At 43.4% G+C, this 18,346-nt stretch overlaps 2 protein-coding genes across 2 annotated transcripts in view; one reads left to right on the forward strand and one right to left on the reverse strand.

Moving 5' to 3' along the window:
• The first annotated feature begins 12,191 nt into the window (after positions 1-12,191).
• On the forward strand, positions 12,192-15,388 carry krt15 (keratin 15). Its single transcript, XM_048249399.1, has 7 exons — positions 12,192-12,819; positions 13,044-13,126; positions 13,367-13,523; positions 13,798-13,959; positions 14,308-14,433; positions 14,748-14,968; positions 15,164-15,388. Exons 1-7 carry the CDS (start codon positions 12,289-12,291, stop codon positions 15,273-15,275), a joined length of 1,392 nt encoding a protein of 463 aa, XP_048105356.1. The 5' UTR covers positions 12,192-12,288; the 3' UTR covers positions 15,276-15,388.
• A 480-nt stretch (positions 15,389-15,868) lies between these two features.
• Positions 15,869-18,346, reverse strand: part of krt98 (keratin 98) — a 29,567-nt gene continuing 27,089 nt past the window's right edge. Inside the window, exons 5-9 of the mRNA XM_048249400.1 lie at positions 17,811-17,972; positions 17,457-17,582; positions 16,611-16,828; positions 16,419-16,429; positions 15,869-16,171 (exon numbers count right to left, since the gene is read on the reverse strand). Of these exons, the coding sequence (XP_048105357.1) occupies positions 16,068-16,171; positions 16,419-16,429; positions 16,611-16,828; positions 17,457-17,582; positions 17,811-17,972 (621 nt within the window). The 3' untranslated portion in view covers positions 15,869-16,067. The remainder of the gene's footprint in view (positions 16,172-16,418; positions 16,430-16,610; positions 16,829-17,456; positions 17,583-17,810; positions 17,973-18,346) is intronic.

An 18,346-nucleotide genomic window follows, 5' to 3' on the forward strand; every position in this document is an offset into this window, starting at 1 on the left:
AAGTGACCTAACCACACTACTCAAAAGAATTCCCCTTAACATATAAACCCTCTCAATCTGCTCTTTTTTTATTATTATTTTTGTTTATCCCAGAGTTAGCATAAGCTCAATATTGTTTTCTGTGGCACCGGAAACGCCTTAGGAATGCACGTTTGTTTATGTAGTTGAAATGGACTATACTGAGCAACCAGAATGTTAAAGCTCCAACTTACTATTGACTCATAGGTAAGATATCCACAGCTGTTCGTGTTCCTTACCAAAGAAACAGATAGTAACAAAGGTGTGGTGCCCTGTAGAGCTTAGGGGTCTTGAACAAGGACTACTGTAATTTGGAATAATTGCAGGTAGACTTGATAGATAAATTACACTGTACTGTATTTTTTCATTTGTAACAACTTACAGAAGGTGGCTATACACTGCAAAAAAATAAAATTGTTAAAAAGTGTTATATATTAACATCAAAAGATCTATTTGGTATTTTTAGTATGAAGAGACTTACTTAGCGATTTCTCGAAAGATCATTTTGACTTAATTAAAGAGCTTTACTTATAATAACAATAATAATAATAATAATAAGCTTTATTTGTATAGCACCTTTCATACACAGAATGCAGCTCAAAGTGACTTTGCAACTGTGGCAAGGAAAAACTCCCATATTCCAGGAAGAAACCTTGAGCAGAACCTGACTTAATAGGGGGAGCCCATCTGCTTCTGGCTGGCTGCGCCCTCCAATAGCAGCAGATGTAGAATAATCTGAAAAGTAGTCTACAGGATAAGATGAGTTAACTAAAAGCTTTCCTGTACAGGTATGTTTTCAGATCTTAAAAAAAAAATATTTACTGAACTCGCCTGCTTGATGTACAGAGGCAGGGTGTTCCATAGTTTGGGGGCATAATGGATAAAAGCAGCTTCTCCACTTTGTTTGTGGAGCACTTTGGGTACGATTAAAAGATTAGAATTGGATGATCTAAGTTTCCTTTGTGGTTGATAAGATATTAAAATCTCAGAGATATATGAAGGTGCTATGCCATTCAGAGCTTTGTAAGTAATTAACATAACCTTAAAATCAATTCTATAGGAAATAGGGAGCCAGTGCAGTTCAGCCAACACAGGGGTGATGTGTTCTCTCTTCTTAGTCTTAGTTAAAAGTCTAGCCGCAGAGTTCTGTATGAGTGCCAATTTCTTTAGATGTTTTTTGGGAAGACCAGTGAAAAGTGCATTGCAGTAGTCTAACCTGCTAGTGATAAAGGTGTGAATTAGTTTTTCTGCATCTTGTTGAGTTAAAAAGGGCCACACTTTGGCAATGTTTCTCAAGTGGAAATAGGCTGTCTGAGTAACTTTACTGATATGGGGCTTAAAACTTAACTCTGCATCTAAGATGACACCGAGGCTTGTTACTTTTGGTTTGACCTGGTGCGCCAAGTTCCCCAGATTACTAAGAATAATATCTCGCTTTAGTTTTGGTCCAACCAAAAGTACCTCTGTTTTGTCATTATTTAGTTTCAAAAAATGTTTGCTCATCCACTGATTAATGGAGGTTAGGCATGCAGTGAGGGAGCAAAGGCCATCTGGGTTAGTTGGCTCCACAGAAATATACAATTGGGTATCATCTGCGTAGCTGTGGAAGTGTACATTATGCATTATTATTTAGAGCATTATCAGAGAAACCCACCCACTTCGCAAGGCGGTGAATTAGGATGCTATGATCAATGGTGTCAAATGCCGCACTCAAATCCAGAAGAATAAGGATTGAGACTTTGTTTGAGTCAGTAGCTCAGTAGTTGAGATCATTGACTATTTTTACTAGAGCCGTTTCTGTGCTGTGATTTGATCTAAAACCTGATTGGAATTTTTCAAGGATACTGTTTTCGTTGAGGAAGGTATTTAACTGATTACAAACAACCTTTTCAAGTACTTTGCTCAAGAACGGTAGATTTGATATAGGCCTGTAGTTGCTCAGATTGGTATGGTCAAGATTTGACTTTTTAAGTAAAGGTTTCACAACAGCGGTTTTAAAAGCAGTTGGAAACCTGTTTCTAATGAGGTATTTATTACCTTGAGAATAAAGGGAGCTAAGCTATCATGTACTTTTTTGAGGAATCTAGTAGGGATTGGATCTAAAACACATGTTGAGGAGCCGGTTTGTTATAATTTTACCAAGCTCAGATTGAGTAATAGTGCTAAAGGACCTTAATTTTGGGGGGCTGTTTTTGGGTGTACAATCAAACATATTACTTGTGTTACCAATAGCCTCCCTTATAGAACTTGACTTTGTTTTTGAAGAAGTCTGCAAATTCTTTGCATCTTAGAGAGGATGCCTGACTGAGTGTATCAAAAGGTGTTTGATGCAATAGCCTATCAATGGTAGAGAACAACACCCTAGAGTTTCCACTGTTTTCAGCAATTACCTTAGAGAAGTGGTTCCTCCTCTCATTCCGAATAGCTCTATTATAATTTGCTATTTTTTCTTTTAGAATGGCACGGTGAACCTGTAACCAAGAGTCGCGATTTGATTGCAATTTCGGGATGAATTTTTGGAGTATGTAGTACTATATTAAAAGATACACAATGATGATCAGACATATGTATATCATTTACTGATAAGTCTGTGACTTCTATCCCTCTAGAAATGGCTAGATTGAGGGTGTTGCCAAGGTTGTGGGTGGGTCCTGTAACATGCTGCTTTAGCTCTAAACTGTCCAACACATTAAGGAACTTACTGGCTTTAGCATCAGTTGTCTTATTGACATGAATATTAAAGTCGCCATTTACAATTATCCGATCATAGCTAGTGATGATGAGCGACATAAGTTCAGAAAACTGGTCGAGAAAGCCAGTCCATAGTTTAGGAGGGCGGTATAAGGTTAATAGAAGTACAGCTGGGTCAGCCTTTCAGAGTGAGGCCAATATACTCAAAGGAAGCGAATTCGCCAAAGTTGACTCTAGTGCAACTATATTTGTTTGAGAGAATGGAGGCAATTCCACCACCTCGTTTGCCTTGTCTAATTGAGTGGAAGAAATTATAATTTGGGGGACAAGTTTCAACAAGAACAGCTTCGCTGTCTGAAGTCAGCCATAAGTCATGCTATTGCATGAAGCAGCTTGATCTATGGTAGTAGTATTGTATGTTACCCTGCAGGAAACATTCTCAGACCCATCCACATGTATAATGCCATTCGAATCAATACCTGGGGGGCGTGAATCTGTAATAATTTCTACAGAATGTCAATGCCTCAGTGTGGACGCTACGTTGTCAGAGAGTAGCCTGGCTCCATGTTGGTTTGGGTGGAGACCATCACGCTTCAGCATACTGGGCCTCTCCCAGAACAAGCCCCAGTTGTTGACATAGGGGATGCTTAGGGAAGCCCCAGTAGCGCTTTGAGCCAGGTGTGGAGATCGAACAGTCTGGACCATCTCTCAGCACCTTTTCTGTAGGTAGGAGAGGCCCAGAGATGACAAAGCTTTTCTGTGCCCATCAGAGTGGTGATGAGAGTTTTGTAGTTTTCCTGCAGTGCTACTGACTGCTTATCTCTGATGTCGCTTGTGCCCACGCATGCACGATGATGTTGTTGACCTTGGTGTGGCAGGCCAGGATGCTTGGGAGTTTCTGCTGGATGTCAAGGACACCAGGGAAGCAGTAGACCTTGGAGGGACCACTACATGATGGGGGAATGCAGAGGTCTCTAACCATGGAACCGCCGGCGACCAGGGTGGAGGCTGATGAGGTCCGGGGAGGAGGGGGCGGGGGCCGACTTTGAGGAGGGACCAGGATGGTTGTCTCGGGCAGGAGCGGCCCTCATCCCTCGGTCAGAATGGCATAGCGATTTTCCAGTCGCATAGGTTGGGCTGGGCCTGAGTGCCGTCCGACCATCTGCCGTGCTTGTGATGCTTGCTTCACGCCATGGCTCAGGCTGGTGTGGAGTGGAGCTGGCCAGCAGAGCAGGCTTGGTTCTCAGCAGAGGCCGGGAGAGGCAACAGGGACAGAAGTTGCATTAGTGCATGGCATGGTTAAAGCATTGGAGGACAGAGGAAATCAGGGCATCTGGCATCTGGTGTGTGTAAGAGAGGTAACGCTACCACGGAGAGAATGGCGCCGAGGAACTGTTCATCCTTCTCAATCTGATGGAGGGTCGCTATTCTGGCTTCGAAGTTCCACTATCTTTTCGCTGAGAAGGACGCATGAGTCGCAGCCTGGTGCACAGCTGAGGGGAGGCATCGTGATCGCGCAGGGCTCGCCGGTGTCAACTGTCTTTAAACGCTTGTTTGTTAGTTGGCTAGCAACAGCAATATCGTGCAGTTCCTTGATAACTCGAACACAGGTAGCGGGTAAGTAATCTGAGAAAATCTCACTTTTATATTGAGTCACTAGTTTTGAGAGACGTTAGAAGGAATTTGATGCTTTCTTCTTCCAGATAGCGTTTCCTTGGCCCGGTATTATTTGCAGCCCTTGATGCTGGCTTAACGTTTCATGTTAACGTTTGACAGAAAAGTTTGGCGATCAAGGTTATAGAGTCCGATAATCCAAAGCCTCGAGCAACAACAGTTTATGCAACAGTTTGTTCACAAGATATAATCGGTAGCCAGTACTTGACAGTATTGACATAAGAGTGACATAACACTGCCATGGACACATGACACTGTCATGACACATGAACCCTAACCCTAACCTCTAACCCTAACTCTAAACCTAACCCTAAACGTAACCCTAATCCTAACCCTAACTTGTTATGACAAAAACTGAATGTCACTTAATAACAGAAGCGTTATGTCATAAACGTTTATGACTTGTTTATGACACGTTCATGACAGTGTCATGTCACTCTTATGTCGACACTGTCAAGTAAAGTGTAACCATTTAAGAGGCCCTATGCAACAATTTTAGCAAAAAGGACCTTAATTATGCAGGTTGAGAGTCGTTCTGATGGTTCTACAACACTTTTTGGGTCGTTTGGTGGGTGCTTCATCTCCCCCTAGTGCTTCTCTGCGGAAAAAAATGAATATACAACTTTCTGGTCGCGGTCCAAACACATCCGGATGTAACTTGGCGGAAATACTCAAAAATGTAGTCATATTGTAGTTTCTAAGAATACTTGGCTTTGTTGCTGTTGAAATTGTAAGTAGCCTACCCTTGGGTTAACTTCGTTTTAGTGATTTGATAGTCTCTTGAACAATGTGTTTGCTCAATCGTTTTATTGTGAGCCCTATGTGTTTAGCTTGGTTTATTGATGGCTAGCTCGTTAGCTAGTGGGGGTTTAGCGTCGCAGTCACTTGCTACCGAAGCTGCAGGGGGAGCTATGTCGTGAAAAATGCAAGCCCAAATCAGGCGAAAAACCTAGAAACAGCGAAGGAATAACCAGACCTGCATAGGGCTTCTTTAAAGGTACTCTAAGCGATGTCATGCGTTTTTTAGGCTAAAACATTTTTTTGTCACTTACAGCAAACATCACCTCACCATCCGCTAGCTGTCTGTGTCCTGAATACAACTTGATCTCTGTGGGCCAAACTGGCCCATAAAAACAAGCAAATCAGCTTAATGAGAGTAAAAATATGACCAAACCAGGTTTAAATAGTGATTTTGAAAATGTCAGATATGGACTCGGCATCTCCAGTAACCCCTAAAAACATACTAACATCGCCCATTTTGGCCAAGCAGCTCCTATAATATGATCAATATTGGCGATTAGGCTAATTTATGCTAATTAGCGCAATTACACAAATTGCCCAACATATGCAAATTAGCATCCGGCAGTTTCTGCATGCTGGGAAACCATACTATATATTTCTATCATAAAACTTTGGTGTACTCAACATTTCCGGGTTCACCTTTCTGTCAACTGGACTAGAAGGAGATATCAATTATCAACAATGACAAGCCAGCTGGAACCTGCGGCTCCCTCTCGTGAATGCAGACACGTTCCCAATTAAATGGATCGCACGTTAACATTAGATCTGCTACAAAGGAGATAACTAAGAGTTAACTTAGTTTAACATGATGTTATCTCTATTTAACATGATGTTTTGACATTTACATTATAAACGTTCTCTAAGGAGAGTGAAAAGCAGTTTGCAGTAAAGCTACCAACGTCGTCTCTATCGCAGGAAAAAAATAGCGAGCAGCCTGATAACCAAATGAAATGCTTGGCGGGCCGGATGAACGTGCTTGGTGGGCCGGATCCGGCCCGCAGTTTGCCCACCCCTGCTTTAAAGTGCACTGATCTATAATTAATTATCTATAACTATAATATTCATTTGTTGCAAGGAAATGTATATAGTTTTAATTTTTGCTTGAAGAGTATTACTTTTGGTAAGTGAGTAGCCTAGTCAGTAACCCACTTGATACAAATGCATGCATATGAGAAAGGAAAACTTTTTACTTTATTATTTTATACTAGGAGTAGTGCATGGCCATGACCAGTTGGAAGTGATGGGGAGGGGCTTAATTTAATAAGGAAGCAATGAACTGGAGAAATCACAAACTAAAGTGAACTTGTTCAATTTAATCTGTATGAACTTGCAAACTGCATACCGGTAGCTAAATGTGTCACCAAAATGTATCAATGTGTGATCTAGCTAGCTTTCTATATCAGTGTATCAGTGTGTGATCTAGCTAGCTTTCTATCAGTATATCAATGTGTGATCTAGCTAGCTTTCTATATCAGTGTATCAGTGCGTGATCTAGCTAGCTTTTAATATCAGTGTATGTGTGTGATCTAGCTAGCTTTCTATATCAGTGTATCAATGTGTGATCTGGCTAGCTTTCAATATCGGTGTATCAGTGCGTGATCTAGCTAGCTTTCAATATCAGTGTATCAGTGTGTGATCTAGCTAGCTTTCTATATCAGTGTATCAATGTGTGATCTAACTAGCTTTCTATATCAGTGTATTAATGTGTGATCTAGCTAGCTTTCTATATCAGTGTATCAATGTGTGTTATAGCTAGCTTTCTGTTTCAGAGCCACTGTTGTTGTTTGCAAAAAAAGGCAATTTTGTTTGTTATTACCTTGCTAACTCACTAAAACTACACCAGCAATCCATAATAGGCTACTTGGGTGGTCAGTTCAGCACAGCATATCACAAGAACTGAGCTACCAGCCATCCATGACCATACAGCCAGCATTGCAGGAGGAAAGCAAGCCGGCTCCCCAGACCCCAGTCTCCCCAGCCACAGTCCTTTTCTTGCCCTCTGACAGGTGACACAAGAGCATTCGGACACGCACCAGCAGACAGACAGCTATGCACAAGCCATCGGGATGCTGAACTGTCATTAACATTTCCATATCCAGATACAGTTAAGAATATCACACACATCGCAATGACAGGAACCCCCACACACACACACACACACCTCTTAATTGTTTACCAATTTAAAGTGTTCTCTGCACTCCTTTACCAGTGGCCACTATCGTTTCTATTTTCTATATCTTACTTTTTTGGATTTCTGACTTGTAACCATTTTAATATTCCTAATAGGCATACTCTGTGAAGTTGAGTTGAATGGGAGTCTAAGAATTGTATCACTGGTAATGATGTTGCATCTTTATTGAGTAGTATATGACAATAAACAGGAAATTGGACACTTGAATTTGGATAGGCTAGAAACCTAACTTCCAAAGAGGAATAAACAATAAACAAGCTGACTATTGCTTCATTCATTGGCATATGGTGTCACAAGGGTTAGGTCTTGTTTTAATTATGTGTGGGGCCATACATCTTCTTCTTAACAGTTTGTGCAAGTCAGAAAGAAACCAAACACAGATGTGTTTGCACAGTTGCAGCAACAGCAAAATTGGTTTGCCAATACATATTTCACACACAGACACACACACACACACACACACACACACAGAGAGAGGGAGAGAGAACATCTGTCACACACAAACACATATACACACAATACTTTAATAGAGAAAGTTTCTTGTTTCTTCATTTTGTAGATTTTGAAATTAACATGACCAGGCCTAGCTGAGTCAAAGCAATTGCCCAACTGTGACACCCTTGCCGGTCACTGAATTTCTGTACCCTGTTTTTTTTTAACATCCTGTACAAAAGGGCCAGACAAACCAGTTCACGCAGAAATTACTGTCATGTACACGGGTTAGGTTTCAGGAGTCCAGCCGAAAGACAAAGAGGTCCTTGAATCACAGCAGAGCTGTCAGTAAACATTGTTGGTATGGGCCACTCGAAACTCTTACATTAGAGCTACTAAACAATGCACGCTACTGACATGACCGGAAAAAAAGGTGAAACTTTTTATATACCGGTAGTTATCTAAAGTTACAAGTATTGTAGTACTTTCTCTGACATTATACGCATGACATTGACTTTTTTTTTTAACCCAATACAACGGTTACAGTGGTAAACATGCACGAGGAATATGCCATGAGGTTTCCTGACTGAGTTTCCCAGACTTTCATACTAAAAATGTCAGTAGGAGTCAGGTGATTTTGAACTATGTCAAAATGTTCCTTGCTCTGACATCTTATGAGCAAGTGACAAAGCCTGCAATTTGGCATGAGACCAATGACAGTTATCGACAATACACATTATTCACATTTCACATAACTTCAACCAGCCACCAACCACTCAAATCTACAGCATTCAAATCTATACACCTTTAAGTTGACTGGTATATAGTAGGCTTACACACATTAATCCAAAGCGGCAGTGCTACACTTTGAGGGCATCTTTTATAATCATGCCCCTAGTGTAGTGTAGCACTGTAGCTGCCAATTTTTTCCCCAACCCCTTTTTGTTATGGTCAGAGAAATAGATCTCTTGTGTAGAGATCACAAAGAAGTATGTCTGCGAGACACCCACCAAATGCTGGAGAAGTGTTTCCCTCCATCAGGCATGGTGGAGGGAATGTGATGGTCTGGGGGTGTATTGGTGGTAGTAAAATGTGACATTTTGTCGCCATATTGAAATCATATTGTAATCAAAGTCAGTGGTTTGTTCTCTGCTGCTGCTATCAGTATTTTCCACTGCACGCTCTGTGCTATCTCTAACAGAAATTTCAGGTTTCTGGCGAAGTTGCCGCAAATTTCCGGCAATGTCATATTTTCACATACAAATTAGGTTTCTGGCAAATTAACTTTTGGAAATGTTGCAGCAATGTCATTACTGTAAGCAAATTAGGTTTCCAGTTAACACCAGAAGTTCACTGGAAGTTTGCCATTATTGGCTAAGTTTGCTGGCAAATCACTGGTGAACACATTTGCTATTAGATAGATAGATAGATAGATAGATAGATAGATAGATAGATAGATACTCTCAAGCGCAGCTCAGAAAAGAAACACTGATGCCTAGAGGGAGGTGTGTCGCGCTATTCATCTATAGGGGGAAGATTGAAACAATCAATTAGATCAATGCTGACGGAGCCGAAACAGAACTTGTGTAATCAAGATGCAGTTAGATAAAGCAAAAGCATGTGATTGGCCATAAGGTATGGTTATGAATAACAGTGCACACAGCTGTGTTTAATTGTGCCACGGCTCAGCTGATATTGTTTTTTGCAAGACCGTTACATATGGCAATAAATCACTCGTGAAGACAGAACTAGTGATTTTGATTGAAGGAGGGCAATGCCAGTTAAAGGGATATTCCACCATTTGGGGAAATACACTCATTTTCCACCTCCCCTTGAGTTAAACAATTGAGTTTTACCTTTCCTCAGTTCATCCAGCCGTTCTCTGAGTCTGACAGTAACACTTTTAGCTCCCGCTCATTGAATCAGATTAGACCGTTAGCTTATAGGAGAGATGCTAACGGTCTAATCTGATTCAATGACAGCATTTCAGTCCGTTCAGGTATACTTTTTCTGGTCTTTGCACAGTGACGGTCGCACAGGTTTGTGGGACATGTGCTCATGGTATTCTAGTGATTGCAGTGGTAGCATAGTGGCTAAGGAGCTGGGCTAGCATGCCGTAGCCTTAAAATGTGTGGGCTCAGTCCCTGGCTTCCACTGTTGTGCAAGGTGCGAAATGCTCTAATGGCCCTTGTAATATGATTGGCGTAAGTTGCTTTGGATAAATATGTCTGCTAAATGAATAAATGCAAATCTAAATGGTGATCACAGTTATCCTGCTAACACTCCTCCTGTTTTTTTGTTTTTTTTTTGGGGTTGCCTTTATTCATGTAGGACAGTGAAGATGGGATCGTGGGATCGGGAAATGACTGCAGGTCGGATTCCAACCTGGGTTCCCGTGGGCACTCGGACCCATATATGGTATGAGCGCTGTAGCCAGTTGTGCCACGGCACCCATCACTCCTCCTGTTTTAATGGTTATATATGGTATACTGTATATGGTAATATGTATTTAGCAAATCAAAGTCAAACCATGATGCATAACGTTAATGTCATGAATGGCCAAACACAAGAGGAAGTTAGCTCGCAGGACCGCGTACTAGCTCTGACTGTGCCATTTACAGGTAAATGAGTGAAATGCATTGTTTTTTTATGCACTATTGATGTGTGTCTGATTGTCAGTTTTTAAAAGTTCCCAGCTAGGGAGGCACTAACAAAACAAGCAACAGCATGTTGTTACTCTGAGCAAGCCATGAGCAATGGATCACTGGTATTTTGCATCCAGAGGCGCATATGTGGAAATTCACCTCTCGGCAAGAAGCCTGGCTTGCAAAAACAGAACCTGCAGGTTTGAGGCGACTTACTATCCCTCTGCAGTCTTTGCGTCCTTTGTTCTCTTCCTTTCCGCCAAAACAAAACACTCAGGGTTCATGATTTGTCTCTTAAATGTCTTGTGTTACACTCTTGAAACAAATGTGTTGGACATGACACAAACTGTGGTGTCCCATATCTGGACACCGAGATAGACAACACAAGTTGTGTTGTTTTCAACGCAAGTTGCATTATTTTCATCACATATTCTGTAATGAATAACAAAAACAAATGTGTTGGAATGAACACAAACTGTGTTGACCCCTATCTGGACACAGAGATGTGTTTTCAACACATTCGTTTTAAAAGTGTACCCTGACATTAACATGAAAGTTACAATCTGAAGTCTCATCAATGATGCACATTCCCAAAGTATAGGCAGGAAATGCATGTATGGTTCTGTTGATGACTTACTAGTCTACTAGAATTACGATTCTAACATGGATCACAGTGTACTCTCGAGAGTAACCTAACCTTATGTAATACTTATTTAAAGCAGCAAAAAGTTTACTACTGAAAAAGTTGCGATGGAAAAAGAACATGCTGCCTCTCCTTAGCCTTGAGACAAAGCAAGGTTTGTTCTGGTGGAGCTGGCATGCTGTCAATTTACTGAGAGCTTGTGCCCGAGTGTTTGAATTCACAGTTTATGAGTGTTGATTTAGTTCAGCTGGAAGTTGTCTTGGCAACACAACATGCATGAATTGAACTGTCAGTCAAGGTGTCGTTGACAATAGAAGACGCAAAGTTCACGCACTCTGCAATGTCAATATTAAGATACTGATATGAAGATGCAGTCTTACCTTGGGCAAGCTATAGTCACATATATGGGTTGCATTCACCCACTTATGTAAACTATGTTAGGAGTGTGCATACTTTCTTTTCATGCATTTGAACACACCTGTAGTATGCGTGGATATCGGTGTACTTTTGCCAGTATGTGCACATGTGTGTACATGCATGAAGAAAAGAGTTGAATGCAAATGTGCATTGAGTGTGCATTATTCGCTTTCGTGGTGCTGGGTGTAATTGCAAACATGTGTTTATCCCTTCAGTCATTTGGGAAAAAGCAACGAGCTGAGGGAAGAAAAAAAGCAGAGTTTGCACACACATGCACAGTGATTCATGCATGTACGCACACACACATAAACAAACACACACACACACACACACAGACACACACACACACACACACACACACACAGACACACACACACACCTCTGCACCTCTTTCCATCTTCACAGCACTTTCACCTCCTTGCATCGCTTCACCTGCCAGATATCTTTCCCCGCTGGGCACCAATGAGGGGCGGAGAAATGAATGATGTAATGCCCCCTTATTCTTTCTTCCACCCATCCGTACACTTCCCCTCATCACACCCTTTCTGCCCCCCCACACACACACACATACACACACACACACACCCACACACACATCCACCCATCCTCTATCTCCCCCCTCCCCCTCCTCTCCCCCTCCCCCTCCTCTCGAAGCATATAAGCCACCTGGTGCCCAGAACTCCGCTACTCCAGAGCTCCTCTGTCGCTCTCTCCGCTGCACACTCTTCTCTCTCCTCTCCTCTCCTCTCCTCTCCTCTGGTTTGACAGCAGCAGCCATGAGCTACAGCAGTCGCAGTTACGTCTCGTCCTCGGGCGGCTCCATGAGGGGTGGACCCCTCACCTCCTCCCGCGTCTCCATAGTGTCCAGCGGCATGGGTGGCATGGGCATGGGTGGTGGCATGGGCATGGGCATGGGTGGTGGCATGGGCATGGGTGGCGGCGGCGGGCGCCTCAGCTCCATGCGGGCCGGCAGCGTGTACGGGGGCGCGGGGGGCTCGGGCGTTCGCATCTCCACCGCCTCCTCCTTCGGCTCTGGCGGCGGCGGAGGCGGCGGCTTCGGTGGTGGCTACGGCTTCGGCGCCGGAGGCTGCATCGACCTCAGCCAGCAGCAGGTAGGCACCAACGAGAAGGCCACCATGCAGAACCTGAACGACCGCCTGGCCTCTTACCTGGACAAGGTGAAGACTCTGGAGAAGGCCAACGCCGAGCTGGAGGTGAAGATCCGTAAGTTCCTTGAGAGCAAGACCTCGCCCACAGCCCGAGACTACTCCGCCTTCCACGCCACCATCAGCGACCTGCAGGACAAGGTACCATTCTCGTTGCGTCTCATAGCTGCATGATACCGTCTGCTGTCTGACTGCTTTTTTTGTTGATACTTTGTTTCTTCTCTCTTAGTTCATTGTTTCTCTCAGTCCATTGTTTATTGTATAACTGTTGCGCAATATACTTAAGTCGCACAGTGTGCAGCAACACTGACCCCTGCTGAAAGCAAAAGGAAATAACAAGTGGTTCAATTCCTCAACACCTCTAGATTCAGGATGCCACCCGAGTCAATGGAGGGATTTACCTGAGCATCGACAACGCAAAGCTGGCAGCCGACGACTTCAGAACCAAGTAAGTCCTCAATGCATATCCTATTGCGTAGATTGTGGATATTTGTTAATGAATGAGACATAATTCATTCTGAGACAGAAGTCATTATTAAATGAAGACACATTTACAGTCTGAAATAGCACAACTAAGACAGGCGACAGTTTTGCCAAGAATAGTGAATCTAAGACCTGTCATTTCCAAAAAGCCAATAGTGAAGCAGTGGTGCTGGTACAGTTCTGAAAATGCTGTGAATGTGCTTAGGTATGAGAATGAACTGGCAATGCGTCAGTCCGTGGAATCAGACATCATGGGACTGAAGAAGCTCCTGGACGAGCTGACCATGACCCGGTCGGACCTGGAGATGCAGATCGAGGGCCTGAGGGAGGAGCTCATTTACCTCAAGAAGAACCATGAGGAGGTGAGAGACCAGTGCTGATCAGGGAGACTAAAATAGACCAATCTGCCTAGAGCATGCGCTGATTACAGCTAAATATTATATTCATCTTTCAATAGATAATCACTAGTTTTAATCAAGGCGTGGGAATAATATATTTATATGACACATTAACCTATACATTGATATACAGTACAGTATATTACCATTACAGTATATAACAATAAAACAAATTGAGTGGTAGTAGTGGATTGGTTGGGGTGACCTATTCTGCACGCTGTGTCTCTCTCCCCCACAGGAGCTTCTGGCCATGCGTGCTCAGATGACCGGCCAGGTGCACGTGGAGGTGGACGCCGCGCCGCAGGAGGACCTGTCCCGCGTCATGGCCGAGATCCGCGAGCAGTACGAGGCCGTCTCCGCCAAGAACCAACGCGAACTGGAGAACTGGTTCCAGACCAAGGTACAGCGGAACCACCATCATTTACAATGAAGTGTGATACACTGGCTGAAGTCAATTCACATGGCCTAATATAGACTTCCCTTTGACTTGGCCGAACAAGCACGCTCGATCGTGTTTTATGCCCCCAACGTCCTAATCCCACCTAATCCTAAACATAACCCTAACCCTAACCTTAACCCATGCCTATCCCTAGTGCCTTCCAGGCAGTGCTGCCTTGAAGACAACATTGGGGTCATAAAATACCAAGAAACTATAAGGACCCTTGTTATTAATATTGAGATATGCCATGTGCAGAATCATTTGCAAAGGTTTTCCTAATGCTGGTGATGTTTCTGTCCGTTTCCACAGTCAGAGTCACTGAACAAGGAAGTGGCGGTCAGCACAGAGACCCTGCAGTCGTCCAAATCCGAAATCAATGAGATCAGACGCACGCTCCAGGGTCTGGAGATCGAACTGCAGTCACAACTCAGCATGGTAAGAGACAGCCACTCCTGGTACTTTCACTCCTCAACTCTAAATCCTATTACACCAGTTAAGATCAATAGGTCAATAGGATGTAAATTAGCCCAAGGATAACTCAATGCATCAAATGGTCACATTTATGTTTTAATTGCACACTGTCCCTTACAAATAAAATTAAAATTGAATTAGATCTAAAATTATTGAAGCCATTTCTCTCCCATAGTTCTCCTCTATATATCTAGTGCTCTTATTAAAACCCAATGAACCACTTCCATTCATTATGTCCATCTCACGGAGCCCCTCTTCTTCCCTTGTGCCCCCGACAGAAAGCATCTCTGGAGGGCACGCTGGCGGACACGGAGGGACGCTACTCCATGCAGCTGTCCGGTCTGCAGGGTCAGGTGACCATGCTGGAGCAGCAGCTGATGCAGCTCAGGGCCGACATGGAGCGCCAGGGCCAGGAGTACAAGTTGCTGCTGGACATCAAGACCCGTCTGGAGATGGAGATCGCCGAGTACAGGAGACTGCTGGACGGAGAGGCCACCAGGTGGGTGGGAGATAGTGTGTGTGTGTCTGTGTGTGTGTGTGTGTGTCTGTGTGTGTGTGTTTGTGTCTGTCTGTGTGTGTGTGTGTGTGTGTGCACTGTAAATGACTTACTTGACTGTGATTTTCAACACATTTCTCTCAGTTTCTATTTGAAACCACTTTGTAATTTTAAACATGGTTTTCTTCTTCTCTTCAGCCTCATCTCCTCTGGGAGCAAGTCCAGCACCAGCACAGTGATGGTGAAGACCATCGTGGAGGAAGTGGTGGACGGAAAGGTGGTCTCGTCCTCGTCTTCCATCACCGAATGAGCAGTCTTGTCCTCTCCAGAACACTCTCCAAACATCAGGACAACCTAACTTTGCTCAAGACTGCATTGTCTGAGCCAGACAGTGAATAAACTTGACTACTCGCACACAACAAAGTGCTTGTCAATGTGTTCTTTTTTTTACACTGAAACTTATTTTATGTAAATGTTGTGCAAAATTTGTGCAAAATGATCAACAGATTTAGTTCAGTTGGTAAATTCTATGGTAGTGGTCAGTTTTTCTGAGGGTTGTCATAAGAGTATACCAACTGTGGGGAAATAAACTGGGACAGTATACACATTACCCTGCATCACCATAAATCAACAATGATATTCTTTCTTTTGAAATAAGACAACCCTAGTTCACCATTTTTAGCGATTTTACGTAAATGTTGTGTAAAATTTGTGCAAAATGATGAACAGATTTAGTTCAGTTGGTAAATTCTGGTAGTGGTCAGTTTTTCTGAGGGTTGTCATAAGAGTATACCAACTGTGGGGAAATAAACTGGGACAGTATACACATTACCCTATCAGCAGCATCACCATAAATCAACAATGATATTCTTTCTTTTGAAATAAGACAACCCTAGTTCACCATTTTTAGCAAATCCAAGCCCAAGATGTCATTCTGGACCTTTTTAATTTGTAAATCATCACACAGACACATGCATAGCTTTAACTCAGTCAGAGATAACAGAAGCTCTTCGCGCCTGAGAGGATAACATGTGAAGGGACAGAGGTGAACTCTTTTTAGACATTGAAGCAGAGTGACTTTATTCAGTCTTCTTGCTGATATCTAGTTATCATCATCGGAATGCACATCAATGTCAACAGTCTTGCTGGACTCCACAACTTGTCCGTCCAGAATGGTCTCCACCACAGTAATAGTCTTGGTCACAACTAGGGATAATAAAAGTATAACAATGGTCAGTCGATGTTAAGCAAAGGAACAATAGCAAACTCAAAACACATGTTGCATGCAAATATTTAACCTCATTGATTGCAAAACACACACTTTTTAGATACTCCAGCACACGTCTAACATTTGATATTTATGTAAAGAAGTTTTCATTTTTAGGTCCTGAATTTTCATGCAATCCCCAGATTGTAAAATTACCCATATGATAAGAAAATAAAAAGGACTTACTTTGAGTTTCACTGTGAATGAAAAAAAAAGACAACAGAAAAGTGTATTAGTCATTAATTTTATCATGGACATCATGGATGCACACACACACACACACACACACACACACATATATATATTCTAATCCTGTAATGCAACCTAATCTCTCAAAATGCACATCAGCTGAAAGAGGAAATATTCCCGGGGTCTCACCTCTCCTCTCCGTCCAGCAGTCTCCTGTACTCAGCGATCTCCCTCTCCAGCCGGGTCTTGAGGTCCAGCAGCTGGTCGTACTCCTGTCGGGTGTGGGCGATGTCGGCGTGGAGCTGGCTGAGCTGCGTCTCCAGTCCGCTCACGTTGGCCTGCAGGCTGGCCAGCTGGGCGGCGTAGCGCTGCTGAGTCTCTGCCAGCGTGCACTCCAGCGAGCTTTTCTGTCGGTAGCAAACGAGTAGGCAAGCAGTGAGGGGGCTTTAATTGAGGGGTCAGCCTTTGGCTTAATTAAATGCCACCCGCTAATAATGTGGAACATGGCACCAGTGCACCACCCAGTGGCTGAATCACCTCAGTGTCCAGCGGCTTTCATCAGTTACAGTAATCAGTTCAGTGTGGACTTGTAAAAGGGCCTTAAACGCAGTGGAACGCAGACTGTGTGACGCACAGGGCCTGGGCCATGTTCCGCAGTCGAAACAGACTCGCTCTTGTTTTCGAGTTTGCTGCAGGGTTTTTTTGTTTGGCAAAACGTCTGGAAGTTTCCCTGCATCTCGTCCAAGACACAATAAGCTGGCATGGTGTTCGGTTCCATGCCACTTTGCTAAAACCTTCTTTTTTTTTTCAATCAAAACTTCCAGCCTCATGCCTCCTCATGCTAATGATAGGCCTTTTTGTGTTCTCAAACTGAGCCCTGAAGCTTTCAATTCATATGTAATTTGGCTTGAATGAGTCAGACAGCGATGACTCAGTTGGTTTTTATGTATGAATAAATGCCCAACAGAACAGAACAGTGTGTGTGTGTGTGTGTGTGTTTATGTAATCAGGTTTTGCCTGGCATAGTTGGCCTACCATGCTGTGGTGGGACTGCAGTTCAATCTGCAGCCTTTGGAAGGTGCTCTTGAGCTCCTTGAGCTTGGTGCGGGACAGACTCAGGCCCTCATTCTGGGTGAGCACCTCCTGCTCCACTGTGACGACCTGCAAGAAGATTAACATGATTAACATTAACATAACATCTATGCAGTATAGTGTTGTATTAATGCGTTATGTGCCTTGAAATCGGAGCCTGGGATCTTGATGTCACTTTGCTCTACATATTGATCTTCATGGAGAGCACACCTGATCTTGTAGAGTTAAACTAATCTAGACTGTGGTGATTGTGTTGGGTTAAACTAATCTAGACTGTGGTGATTGTGTTGGGTTTACCTTGCTCTGGTACCAGGCCTCCAGCTCGCGTTGGTTCTTGGCCGTGACAGCCTCGTAGTGCTCCCTGATCTCCTGCATGGTCTGGTTGAGGTCCATGGACGGTGCCGCGTCCACCTCCACACTGACCTGCCCGCCGACCTGGCTCCGCACAACGGCCAGCTCCTGCAGGGGTCAAATAGGTCACCATGGTTACACATGTCATACGGACACTCACACAGGACTACCAGAGCACAGAGAGTTAAATAGTACAGCAGTTTTGCTGGCAGAGAACCCCGCATGATTATGCAGCTATGCTTGCTGGCCTTGATTGCTTCTGCTTTGGACATAAGGTCAATGTGTCTTCTTAACTGTGTCTCAACAAGGCGGCGTTAATTTGTAAGGGAGAGTCCAGTAACAGTAGTTGTAACCATTATTACAGTAACATGGCTCTGGCTAGCCGGTCTCCAGCTCTGGTGAGTCACACAAGAGATACTATGACATATGCTGCAGGAATGCAGAGAGAGCATGACTTTAATTCATAACAGGCTGTCTTAATT

Source organism: Alosa alosa, chromosome 7, assembly GCF_017589495.1.
Source record: "Alosa alosa isolate M-15738 ecotype Scorff River chromosome 7, AALO_Geno_1.1, whole genome shotgun sequence".
Taxonomy (NCBI): Eukaryota; Metazoa; Chordata; class Actinopteri; order Clupeiformes; family Clupeidae; genus Alosa; species Alosa alosa.